At 44.5% G+C, this 13,804-nt stretch overlaps 1 protein-coding gene across 1 annotated transcript in view; it reads left to right on the top strand.

Moving 5' to 3' along the window:
- LOC111962503 (polymerase (RNA) III (DNA directed) polypeptide B) overlaps window positions 1-13,804 on the top strand; it is a 49,429-nt gene that overhangs the window by 19,563 nt on the left and 16,062 nt on the right. The window contains exons 10-20 of the mRNA XM_023985640.2: window positions 5,618-5,740; window positions 7,112-7,228; window positions 7,618-7,752; window positions 9,617-9,778; window positions 10,141-10,341; window positions 10,784-10,946; window positions 11,470-11,623; window positions 11,783-11,857; window positions 12,047-12,145; window positions 12,273-12,400; window positions 13,415-13,624. Coding sequence (XP_023841408.1) covers window positions 5,618-5,740; window positions 7,112-7,228; window positions 7,618-7,752; window positions 9,617-9,778; window positions 10,141-10,341; window positions 10,784-10,946; window positions 11,470-11,623; window positions 11,783-11,857; window positions 12,047-12,145; window positions 12,273-12,400; window positions 13,415-13,624 — 1,567 coding nt within the window. The remainder of the gene's footprint in view (window positions 1-5,617; window positions 5,741-7,111; window positions 7,229-7,617; window positions 7,753-9,616; window positions 9,779-10,140; window positions 10,342-10,783; window positions 10,947-11,469; window positions 11,624-11,782; window positions 11,858-12,046; window positions 12,146-12,272; window positions 12,401-13,414; window positions 13,625-13,804) is intronic.

The raw sequence follows: 13,804 nt of genomic DNA, 5'->3' as shown, positions 1-13,804 counted from the left end.
CTTCTTGGAGACAAGGCCAAGTATAGCCAACAAAGATCTCCGCCACGGCACAACCCAAGTGGGGGCGCCAACCCAGACAAAGATCACGTCAGTGACTCAACCCACTCAAGTGACGCACCCTCCTAGGGACGGCATGGAAGAGCACCAGTAAGCCAGTGACTCAGCACCTGTAATGGGATGAGGAGAGAATCCCAGTGGAGAGAGGGGAACCGGCCAGGCAGAGACACAACAAGGCGGTTCGTTGCTCCAGAGACTTTCCGTTCACCTTCACACTCCTGGGCCAGACTACATTCAATCATATGACCCACTGAAGAGATGAGTCTTCATTAAAACTTAGTTAAGAATCGTCAGCGTCTCACATGGGTAGGCACCATTCCATAAAAATTGAGCTCTATAGGAGAAAGCCCTGCCTCCAGCTGTTTGCTTAGAAATTTCAGTAGGGGCCTGCGTCTTGTGACCGTAGCGTACGTGTAGGTATGTACGGCAGGACCAAATCGGAAAGATGGGTAGGAGCAAGCCCATGTAATGCTTTGTACGTTAGCAGTAAAACCTTGAAATCACCCCTTGCCTTAACAGGAAGCCAGTGTAGAGAGGCTAGACTGGAGTAATATGATCAGAATTTTTTGGTTCTAGTCAAGATGTCTCATTTAGAACTAACTGAAGTTTATTTAGTGCTTTAGCCGGAGAGTAGAGCATTGCAGTAGTCTAATCCGAATGACAAAAGCATGGATTAATTTTTCTGCATCATTTTTGGACAATGTTTCTGATTTTTGAATTAACGTAGATGGAAAAAAATGCTGTCCAACAGTCTTGATATGTTCGTCAAAAGAGCGAACAGGGTCCAGAGTAACGCCGAGATCCTTCACAGTTTTATTTGAGACGACTTTACAAACCATCAAGATTAATTGTCAGATTCAACAGAAGATCTCTTTGTTTCTTGGGACCTAGAACAAGCATCTCTGTTTTGTCCAAGTTTAAAAGTAGAACATTTGCACCCACTTCCTTATCGTTGAAACACAGGCTTCCAGCGAGGGCAATTTTGGGGCTCACCATGTTTCATTGAAATGTACAGCTGTGTGTCATCCGCATAGCAGGTTAACATATGTTTTCAATGACATCAACAAGAGGTTAAATATATATATATAATACTGAAAACAATAGTGGTCCTAAAACGGAACCTTACAAACACGAAATTTACAGTAATTTGTCAGAGACAAACCATCACAAGAGACAAACTGATATCTTTCCGACAGATAAGATCAAAACCAGGCCAGAACTTGTCCGTGTAGACCAATTTGGGTTTCCAATCTCTCCAAAAGAATGGTGATCGATGGCATCAAAAGCAGCACTGGTCTAGGAGCACGAGGACAGATGCAGCGCCTCGGTCTGACGCCATTAAAAAGTCATTTACCACCTTCACAAGTGCAGTCTCAGTGCTATGATGGGGTCTAAAACCAGACTGAAGCGTTTTGTATACTTCAGGAAGGCAGTGAGTTGCTGTGCAACAGCTTTTTTTTTTTATCAGAGGAATGGGAGATTCAATATAGGCTGATAGTTTTTTATATTCTTCAAGGTTTGGCTTTATTACTGCCACTTTTAGTGAGTTGGTACACATCCGGGGATAGAGAGCCATTTTATTATGGTCAACATAGGAGGGCCAAGCACAGGAACAGCTTTTCAGTAGTTTAGTTGGAATAGGGTCCAGTATGCAGCTTGAAGGTTTGGAGGCCATGATTATTTTCATCATTGTGTCAAGAGATATAGTACTAAAACACTTGAGTGTCTCCCTTGATCCAAGGTCCTGGCAGAGTGGCACCACAACTGAGATTTGGAGGAATACGCAATATTTAAAGCGTCTGTAATTTGCTTTCTAATTTATCGCTGCTGAAGTGAAAGCCATCCTCTCTTGGGGAATGCTGCTTTTTAGTTATCTTGCGACAGTATCAAAAATACATTTTGGATTGTTCTTTTCCTCAAGTTGGAAAAATAGGATGATCGAGCAGCAGTGAGGGCTCTTCGATACTACATGATACTGTCTTTCCAAGCTATTCAGAAGACTTCCAGTTGTGTGCGCCATTTCCGTTCCAATTTTCTGGAAGCTTGCTTCAGAACTCGGGTATTTTCTGTATACCAGGGAGCTAGTTTCTTATGACAAATGTTTTGTTTTTTAGGGGTGCGACTGCATCTAGGGTATTGCGCAAGGTTAAATTGAGTTCCTTGAAGCTACACCTGCTCCACTACAGCCCCCTCGATGAGAATGGGGCATGCTCGCTAGGTCCTCCTTTTCTTGTACTCCACAATCATCTCCTTTTGTCTTGATCGCGTTGAGGAAGGTTGTTGTCTTGCACCACACGGTCAGGTCTCTGACCTCCCTATAGGCTGTCTCATTGTTGTCTTATCAGGCCTACCCATGTTGCCATCAGCAAACTTAATGATGGTGTTGGAGTCGTGCTGTCCGTGCAGTCATGAGTGAACAGGGAGTACGGGAGTGGACTGAGCACACACACCTGAGGGGCTCCCGTGTTGAGGATCAGCGTGGCGGATGTCTTGTTACCTACCCAAACCACCTGGGGGCAGCCTGTCAGGAAGTCCAGGATCAGCAGAGGGAGTGTTTAGTCCCAGGTTCCTTATCTTGGTGATGAGCTTAGGTACTATTGTGAATAACGCGAGCTGTGAGTCAATGAATTGCGTTCTGACATAGGTTTCCTTTTGTCCAGGTGGGAAAGGGCAGTGTGGAGTGCAATAGAGATTGCATCAGATCTGTGGTGCAGTATGCACTGAGGAGGTCTAGGTTTCTCGGATAATGGTGTTGATGTGAGTCCCTAATTCTCATGGTTACAGATGTGAGTGCTACGGGTCAGTAGTCATTTAGGCAGGTTACCTTATTGTTCTTGGGCACAGGGCCTTGTGGTCTGCTTGAAACCAGTTGGTATTACAGACTCCGACAGGGAGAGGTTGAAAATGGCGGTGAAGACACTTGCCAGTTGGCAGCGCATGCTCGGTGTACATGTGGTCTGTAATAGTTTGCAAGCCCTGCCACATCAGACGACGTTCGGTGCCGGTTGTAGTATGATTCGATCTTATTCCTGTATTGACGATTTGCCTGTTTGATGGTTCGTTGGGCATATCCGAATTTCTTATAAGCTTCCGGGTTAGAGTCCCGCTCCTTGAAAGAGGCAGCTCTACCCTTTTAGCTCAGTGTGAATATTGCCTGTAATCCATGGCTTCTGGTTGGGGTATGTACGTACAGTCACTGTGGGGACTGTATGTACATTTCAGTCTTCCAGTCTTACAGATGTGGACATATGTCACTCAAGGTCCATATCCGTGACTCAGATTAAAATGTCTCCAGTAACCTGTTGGCAGCAGTGTCATCAATGATTTTCCCCTTGGACAGCCCTCTCCAAACAACATGTCCAATTTGGCAGTGTAGCATTTTGAGTTTGTCTTTTCACCAGTGTGGCGTGTTGGCCTTGCTGGTTTGTTTCTCCTGCCCTCATGCATCCTGAGTGAATTCCTCCTGGCCTCGTTGCGTTCTGCAACGCTGCCAACCAGCTTGGCCCCAGATGCATTGTGGGCCAGCCAGCCCCAATCCCACAGCTCCTCATTAGCATAAACAAAAATCAGAGAACCTTGTGACTTCTGCCTCACCTCTTTGCTTGTCTGTACTAGAGGTCGACGATTATGATTTTTCAAAGCCGATACCGATTATTGGAGGACAAAAAAAGCCGATGCCGATTTTGTATTTATAAATAAATAAAATGTTTTATATATATACATATCATACACACACACACCACACATTTTGTTAATAATGACAATTGCAACAATACTGAATGAACAATGAACACTTTTATTTTAACTTAATATAATACATAAATACACACACACACACACACACACAGCTCTGAAGTGACAATGATACTGAAGAGTCTGCTTAGGAGACAAATACTCTCAACTGTTTGAATAAAAATAGAGTAAGTTACCTGTGATGAATGTTGAAAACAGAAACTGTTATTTCTATATGCAGGAAATCCTATTTTAATAATGGGCATGTTAAGAATTGACGACCAAAGTGCATAATTACCATGACACCTAGCAAAATCTGAAAAGCGGTTCCTTCATTTATTCCATAGGATATTTTTAGATTCACTTCAAATAAGGTCTGTGTTTCGTATAGGCTTACACCACCTTGCCAATTTTATAACTGTGTAGATATCCATAGGACAAGGTAACTCTGATCAATATTGGCTAAATATAAGCGAAGATCTTTTTTTTTGTAGAGTGGATTTATGAAAATATGTTAATAAACGTTACCTTATCCTAGTGAGATTTACACGGGTATCAAAACGTCGATGCGGTTTAAGCCTGCACGAAACACAGACCTTATTTGAAGTAGATCCAAGACATTCTCTATTGAAGACATGAACTGTAAAATAATGAAGGAACCCCTTTCAAGTTCAGCCGCAAGTTATTACAGGAATTATAACGCGTCGACTATTTCTCTAAACCATATACCTTTGASTAATCCGGAAACTATCACCTCGAAAATAAAACGTTTATTCCGTTCCGTATTTTATCTAACGGGTGGCATCCATGAGTCTAAATATTCCTGTTACATTGCACAACCTTCAATGTTATGCCATAATTACGAAAAATTCTGGCAAATTAGTTCGCAAAGAGCCAGGCGGCCCAAACTGTTGCATATACCCTGACTCTGCGTGCAATGAACGCAAGAGAAATGACAATTTCACCTGGTTAATATTGCCTGCTAACCTGGATTTCTTTTAGCTAAATATGCAGGTTTAAAAATATATAGTTGTGTATTGATTTTAAGAAAGGCATTGATGTTTATGGTTAAGTACACATTGGAGCAATGACAGTCATTGATTGATTGTTTTTTATAAGATAAGTTTAATGCTAGCTAGCAATTTACCTTAGCTTACTACATTAGTAGCACAGGCAGGCTCCTCGTGGAGTGCAATGTAATCAGTGTTAGAGCATTAGACTAGTTAACTGTAAGGTTGCAAGATTGGATCCCCCGAGCTGACAAGGTTAAATATCTGTCGTTCTGCCTCGTTCCTAGCCCGTCATTGACAATAAGAATGTGTTCTTAACTGACTTGCCTAGTTAAATAAAGATTAAATAAAGGTGTTTATAAAAAATATATATATATATATAAAAAACAGCAAATCGGCGCCCAAAAATACCGATTTCCGATTGTTATGAAAACTTGAAATCGGCCCCGATTTAAAAAAAATAAATAATAATATGTATCGGTCGACCTCTAGTCTGTACTTCTCCCTTTATCTCCTCCATCTTCCAGCCACTCCTCTTTTCTTCTCCCATCCTCTTTGTCAAATCCTTTATACCTCTTTCTCTTCCATTTCATCATTCTTTCACTTGTACCTCTCCACCATATGCCCTCCTTCAAATTCCCCCACCCCTCCATACTTCCCTGATACCTCTGTCATCCACCTCAATCATTGCCCTTAAACCTCCACTACCTCCTCTATTCTGCCCTCATACCTTCCCTCCCACATGTCATCTCGTTTATATCAAACCCTCTAATATAATGTCCTCCTGTAGCTCAACCCCCTCTATCCTCCTCACACAGGCTATGGGTGTGGAGAGTGACCAGGAGATAGTGCAGATGATTGGGACAGAGGAGCACGTCATGGCTAACTTCTCCCCCAGCCTGGAAGAGTGCCAGAAAGCCCAGATCTTCACTGAGATACAGGTACATGATTCCCTCTCTCTGCCTTCTCTGGAACCTGCTGCGGTATGGTGAACCTATGTCAGAGGTTTCTGAATCACACTGGCCTGGGAGGTACAGGTGATACATGTAGCTCAAATTGTTGGGCATGTGATGCCCAACGCAACAAAACTGTTTTTCAAGTTACRTTAAGATGATTTTGGAATTAATTACATGTATAGCATTGTTATTTGGGGTACATTGACAAAGTTAAGTTGGTGACAGTGGTTAGGTAAATAAACCGAAAGCATGGATTGTAGTGTCTCCTTTGTCCTGTTCTTTCAAAGCAAGGAAAAGTAATTTTGTGATTTGAGTGAACTTTCTCTGACAACCAGTGAATGCATGGCTTTACTAGGCCTTTTTCCCCTGACCATTTGACCTGATTATATCCACTTATYTTGTCTGAGGAGTAGGACTTGACTGTTTCAAATACCTGGATTTTAACAGCTCTCAATATAATGTATTCTTATGAGGAGATGTCTTGAGTTTGGGACACGGCCTTTGTAATGCCTAGCAATTAAAGAATATTCCGCCTCAAGTCATTACTTAATAGGCCAACATGTGCTCTTTGACATATGTTGTTGAATACAGTGGACCAATTTGTCTGAAATGAAGAACCTTGTCTAGCAGGAGGAACCAGCAATGTATTGATGAGGGCCATATTAGCATCCTAGCAATGACCGTTGGACTAGATTTGAATGCATGTTTTTCATGCCTGTTCAGTGTTATTATACCTCTGATGCGCGATATGTCAAGCTAAGCCTCAGTAGACCTATAAAATAGATATTAGTCCAGGGGTGGGCAAACCTGTTGGCTCCAGAGTCACATTGAAACTTTGAAATTCAACAGAGAGCCATGTAGAATTTACCCGTGTTTTTACACATTAACATAAACTGTGATTCTGTTCTGAGTGACTGCCTTTGCCGTTATGGTAGCATAATACACAGGTCCGGATGGCATGCCTCTTCACTGGTGTCCTCAGTAGCCAATAGTTATAGCCTGCAGGGTGGGTGGTCTGGAGGATGCGCTCAGTCCCACTGACCTCTGACCTTCTCTCTAGAGCATGACACAGAAGATTACTGACACAGGTGTGATAGTTGTGTGGGGGCATAAGGGCTGACTCATATCTGATTGTGGCTTTTTGTGATTCACTTGACCCGCTACAACTCTGATCCCTCAGTGTTCATTTGGGTCCTTTTCTTCTCGACACAATGAACGTGCATGTCACACATTTTCATCACTTTAGAATTACGTCTCCAGTTCTTTTTAAGTTTGTCTCTTTGATCTGAGATATTGTATTTTTATTAATGGTGTGCAGTTAACAACATCTTTTTCTCATCCCTCTGTGTTCCCTAGGCTCTGAAATACATTGGGAATAAGGTGCGGAGACAGCGCATGTGGGGAGGGCCCAAGAAGACCAAGATGGAGGAGGCCAGAGAGCTGTTGGCTTCCCTCATCCTCACTCATGTACCTGTAAGTGCTGTCAGATTGACCACACCAAAAATACGCTTTATACACACCTCTCTGGCCCGGGATTTACTATGGAACAATCAGTAGTATCAGGTTTTGATAGGGTTAAAGCACTGTGCTCACCATACCATAAGATGATTTAGTTTTGTCACCTGTACCCTTATCTATTCTTTATTAATATGGCTATGAGTGGACACATTTGTAAGGTACACACTTGTGTTAACATGATTCAGTGACTTTACTACCAGGGTTGGGGTCAATTCAGGAACTAAACTAAAGTTCAAATTCCAATTTTCCTCAATTCTCTGAGAAGAAACTACAATTTCAGTTTACTCCCTGAATTGACATAGAAATGGGATTGACTCAAACCCTGTTTTCTATTCCACCTCCAGGTGAAGGAGTTCAACTTCCGGGCCAAGTGTATCTACCTCGCAGTGATGGTGCGCAGGGTGATCCTAGCCCAAGGAGAGAACAAGGTGGATGACAGAGACTACTATGGCAACAAGCGCCTGGAGTTGGCTGGACAGGTGAATGAATACATCTCGGTCTTCTGTCTCCTCTACTGTAGCTCCATCTGAAGCACCAGTGTCTGTTCGTCTCTATCCTAATATAGCCTCTGTCCTCCTGACCCCTTACGCTACATTGAATATCCCATGGAATAATCAAATGTACGCTAAATAGAACTCCTGTGACCCTCTATGTTTTTAGTTTACACCCTCCGTTAGTGGACTCCAGCACATTGTCTGTGCGAATGTGACTTACTCTATCACATCGGGAGGCGCAGAGTTACCTGAGTACATTTGCCTGTGCAGACTTCCTTTACCACATTTGCCTGCACAGCCTTCCTCCAGCACAGTGGCCTACAGTATGCAGCTCCACAGTAGCAGAGCTTTCTCTGGGTCTGTCTACACATTAGGACTCCCTCACGCTGCTCTGTAATTAAATGAAAGATGAGTTGCAGCATTTATTACTAATGGATTAAAGGGTAGGTTGTGTGACTGTACAGGTGAGCCTCTTTTGCAGCAGCGTGAGCCTCTTTTGCGTACGATGATGCTAGTTTCTTTGTATAGAACTATGCACCTTAGACGTAGTTTTACATACAAACGTTGTCTCCGAACTCAATCAAATAGCCTTCCTGTCACTGATAGAAAGTTTTTATTTGCTATGTTTTACAATTATCAAGTTCCATTCGTAGCCTGATTTTCAGATGTGTCCATGTAAACAGGATTATTAGGGAATTCTTTCTTCTTGCCAAACTATTATATTAATCTGAGTATTCACAATAATCATATTATTGTGTGCATGTAACCGTACTGTGTCCAGAGTCTCTTCATCCCACAGAGGTTTTAATCCTTTCTTCCTCCCCAGTCTAAACAATTCTCTATATGCAGTGCTTCATACTTCTCTGAGAACTGATCCCAGGCCTGTGCTAATCGATACGGTCTCTACACCAGTCTCCCCGTGCCCTGATCTTTCACCTGTCTGTCACCCCTCTATTAATTCCCACTTTGTTGTTGCCTGTTTTGTTTTCGTCCTCATCCCTCCCCGCCTCGCTCTGTATTCCCGCCTCGGCTAGCGTTGTCAGGGGGGAGAGTTACGCAGCAGCAGCACCAAAATCCCAGGGCCGGGGAAGCGGAGGCATTTTCCCGAGCTTTGACAAAGGAATGGCCGCCTTGACTGGAGCGATTGAGCTAATCCTACAGGCCCCGGCTCTGATAATGTAATTACGGCTGTCTTAAGACCTTTAATTTCCCCCCACCCGACCTTCTCTGATTGAGGAGGMGGGCGCAGGGCCTCCTTTCAATAGAGGGCTTAAGTACTCACAACGCCCAGCAATCTCTCGTCTCTCCAATTATGATTCCCTGACATTCAGCTAATTGGCCTGGCTGTGTGACGGAAGCTTTTTTTCTTTATTATACATTTTGCCAGGACTGCTTGTTTGTTTTGATTTATGCAAATTTGTTGGGGGTTGAGAGATAGAGGTGCTCCACTAAAGGCCTTACTAAGGAGAGGAGAGAGACCTGGGAGAGAGGCCAGGTCAGGCTTATCTCAGGGTTGGCACACCTGGTTATTAAATCTGTCTCCCAGGACATGGTCATTGTCTCTGAGCTGATAGCGGAGAGGAACAGAACAGCTGTGAGCAAAAGCCAGGAGAACAGAGGGTTTACCTTGCCTGTGTCTCCAGGGGATACGACTAGCTCTCTGAGTTGTTATTTCACGTCTAGTTAGTTGCATCAGAGACTCGATGTTTCCACTGTCAGTTTTGCCTTTTAGATCAGTGACTTTTATGGACAGGGAGGACCTGATCTTAGATCAGCACTCCTACTCTGAGACACTTAATACGTATGGTTCTGACTGTACTACTGACACTCTCTCGCCCCACCTGGCTAGTTGCTGTCTCTGCTGTTTGAGGATCTCTTTAAGAAGTTCAACTCCGAGCTGAAAAAGATCTCTGACCAGATCATCCCCAAGCAGCGGGCGGCACAGTTTGACATTGTCAAACACATGCGCCAGGACCAGATCACCAACGGCATGGTCAACGCCATCTCCACCGTGAGTGCTGCTCTCCGCCCCATTTCAAGCTCTGGTCCCTTATGCCAGACAGTGCAAAGTTATCCATACGGATTGACGTAGGTCAAAAGGGAATTCTAGGTTGTCAGGTTTTTTTGCATCCAATTTTGAATGTAATGTTTCTGTACCTTACACAAGTGTGAGGTTGGTCTTTTCTTTCATTTTTGTAAATATCATGAAGATATTGTGTCAAAGCTGATGCCACAGTGAATTGCAGTTAGAGCAATCAATCAATATAAAGTGTTTATTTTTAAAGCCTTTTTAACATCAGCAGTGTTGTCACACATGCTAAATATGTTTATGGATCCAAGCAGTTGACCTGTCTCTCTCTCTGTGCCCCCCAGGGGAACTGGTCCCTGAAGAGGTTTAAGATGGACCGTCAGGGTGTGACCCAGGTGCTGTCCCGTCTCTCCTTCATCTCTGCTCTGGGCATGATGACCAGGATCTCCTCCCAGTTTGAGAAGACCAGGAAGGTCAGCGGACCCCGCTCCCTGCAGCCCTCCCAGTGGGGCATGCTGTGCCCCTCCGACACCCCTGAGGGAGAGGTGAGTCAGAGAGATACACGGACAGACAGTCACACACGTACACATTGGCAAACATACACACGCAAGCAAGCACACACACCATGGCCTGCATAAACTCCATACACACACACACATGGCTGCATAACTCCATAACACAACACCACACACAACACCATGGCCTGCAATAAACTCCATACACACACACCACACCATGGCTGCATAAACTCCATACACACACACAACACCACACACACACAACAACACACACACATGGCTGCATCAAAATCTACACACACTATCATGCAAACACTCCTACTGTGTAAAAACTAACATGTCTGAAATTTGAACTGCAGCTCACAAGGTGCTGTGGACAACCCTAACCCTAATGCCAGTTTTAACCCAGTTCTAGGTGGTGTTGCCTTGGCCTGTGTATAACAGCTTCTGACCAGTTGTTGTGTCCTAGGCCTGTGGTCTGGTGAAGAACCTGGCCCTGATGACCCACATCACCACAGACATGGAGGACGGCCCCATCGTCAAGTTGGCCTTCAACCTGGGAGTGGAGGATGTCAACCTGCTGTGTGGAGAGGAGCTCTCCTACCCAAGTGTCTTCCTGGTCTTCCTCAATGGTGACTGCACACACACAGTTGCGCATACACACCAGACATCCAGAGGCATACACTTGTTACACATAACCAGCAGTAGGCTCTCAAGCCAGGATGGTTGTTGCTGTTGACTTTTCCCTTGTTTGATTACTTAAATCTCAACCCTTCCTCTGCTTTTCAATACAATGCACCACAGAGCACTCGCAAACCCTTCCACACTGTGGCTCCTCTGTTTCTTCAAGTTTCATATTCTGCCCAGATCCCCTGCTGGAGTCTGTGGCCCTGCACACATCGGATTTATTCAGTGGCTAGCTCCAAGTCCTGGATTATGCATTATTTCTGTGTGTGGGTGTGTTCATCTGTAGTCCAGGGGGGACTGCAGAGGCAAATGTGCCAGCTGATTTAAATCTGACACATTTAGAGAAATGTTGATCATTGRATTGTCCCTGTCAAATAACCCCTAACAAAGTCAAGTCCGTAAGTATTTAGTGTAAGGAGCTCTGTGCCTCAAAGTTGGTCTCTCTGGGTGTGTCCATCCTGTTCACAGGTAACATCCTGGGGGTGATCCGGGACCACCAAAGGCTGGTGTACACCTTCAGACTGATGCGACGGGCCGGATTCATCAACGAGTTTGTGTCCATCTCCACCAACCTAACCGACCGCTGTGTCTACGTCTCCTCAGACGGAGGACGCCTCTGCAGGTAGGGGCACCAGGGAGGACATGACACCCCACCACTGTCTGTGCATGGAGCAGAGTTATAACACAGCCTGGGTTCAGCACCAAAACGGTTTCAAAACATTTTTGAAGGTTTATAAGTGAGTTTAACTCATTTTTAAACTGATGTTCTTGCTCCTGCCAGACCGTATATCATTGTGAAGAAAGGACAGCCGATGGTTAAGAACAAACACATCGAGGAGTTGACCCAGGGATACAGGTGGGCTACGTTTTATCTCACAGCTAACGTTATTCAATAAAAAGAAACTAGCATCTGCCACCAATGAATTTAACTTGTATATGATTGGATTTTAAGCTCAGCCAAGTGTACTTGTTTACATTAGTGGTGGACGTTGTGGGCTTTTTGAAATGCTTGTGTTGATGATCTTTCTGTTTTTGTTGCTGTCAGAACCTTTGAAGATTTCCTCCATGAGAGCCTGGTGGAGTACCTGGACGTGAACGAGGAGAATGACTGTCAGATCGCCCTCTATGAACACATGATTAATAAGTAACTTCTGGCCATGGCTCTACTGTCTGACACGTTAGGCCCCTCTGGTCTAGTTTTCATATGTACTCYATATAGTCTCTGCCGCTGGATGTAATTCTCAGTCCCAATGCTCTTGTTTTGTACGTAGGGACACTACACACTTGGAGATTGAGCCCTTCACACTACTAGGGGTCTGTGCTGGCCTGATCCCCTACCCCCATCACAATCAGTCCCCCAGGAACACATACCAGTGTGCTATGGGCAAGCAGGCCATGGGTGAGACACTTCTCCAGTTCTACAGACTCTCTGGTTCCTCTGCTTCGGTCTGTAGAGGGTGGCTGTTTTTAAGCTGCACCTTTGATCAGGCATCAGGACTCCTCAAACATCCTCCACGGGAGCAGTGTGTACCGATGTGAACACATTTCTTGTCAGGATGCATTTTGTGTGTGGAGTTTTTTTTTTTTTTTTCATCTGCACATGGACATCCAAACATGAGGTGCCTGCGTAGCCCCTCCTTTGTGTCCTGTGTGTGCACGGAGGCCTTTCCCTGCTAGTCACCCAGTGTCATTAGCAATTCATTGTGTCTGCTGTTAAGTGTGCTCAGGGGGTCAGTGTGTTCAGCTGTGAGGGAGAGACCACAGAGGAGCCCAGGAACTCCCTGAACCAAAACTTCTCCAAATGACTCTACTATCATTCACACGAGCCCAGTCACCCCCATCCCCCTCCCTCCATTCACCCCCTCCCCATCTTTACACAAAAACACTGTGACTAGGACTATATTTGGCCTAATATCCTCTGCTGTGTCTGTTTTGTGTGGCCAGGCCTATACATGTGCAAATATGTGTGTGTGACCAGGGGCCTATTATCACAGGGCTCTGTTGCCTAATTGTGAAGTAATAGCATCTGACAAATGTCAAGGCTTCCAGGGAGGCCAGCCATTATTCCATGGCCTGCCCAGCTCCTCTCCACTGTGTTTGTACCAGGGAGCTGGCCCTGGCTCAACCCCGGCCTCTGGAGAAGCAGGATTAAAAACCACTCGTCCACTTTTAGGATACTCTCTGATGTGATACACTGTTTGGCTAAGTCACACAAGCAATGCAATAAATCTGGGATTTAAATATGTTTCCTTAAATTGAAAATTAGTAATTACTTTTGTTTTTTCTTTGCTCTTAAGATGCACTGAATGAGTTTTGAATGATTTTTCTCAGACAATTGAGTAATCAAATATTTTACCTTTTGGGGAAGAAAAAAAATCCACTGTAATTTTATTTCCATGGTTTCTCCTGTCAGGTACGATTGGCTACAACCAGAGGAACCGTATAGACACTCTGATGTACCTGCTGGGCTACCCTCAGAAGCCCATGGTCAAGACTAGGACCATAGAGCTGATAGACTTTGAGAAGCTGCCTGCGGGCCAGAACGCCACAGTGGCTGTGATGAGCTACAGCGGCTACGACATAGAGGACGCTCTGATCCTCAACAAGGCCTCTCTAGACAGAGGTGAGTTACTGATCTATGTCTATAGGCTAAGAAGGAACATTTGAGAAACTAGCAATGTAATTTAAACACTTTACATTGTATTGGGAGTACAAGTGTCACTAACTTCTTGGCTGCTGCCCTCCTGGCTGCTGCCCTCTTCTGAACATAGTCATTGATGGAGTTTAGATGTAGTCTTCTTGT

This window comes from Salvelinus sp. IW2-2015, linkage group LG4q.1:29 (genome assembly GCF_002910315.2).
Source record: "Salvelinus sp. IW2-2015 linkage group LG4q.1:29, ASM291031v2, whole genome shotgun sequence".
Lineage (NCBI taxonomy): Eukaryota > Metazoa > Chordata > Actinopteri > Salmoniformes > Salmonidae > Salvelinus > Salvelinus sp. IW2-2015.
The sequence above is the reverse complement of the archived record's forward strand: the minus strand, read 5'-3'. Positions and strand labels throughout refer to the sequence as shown.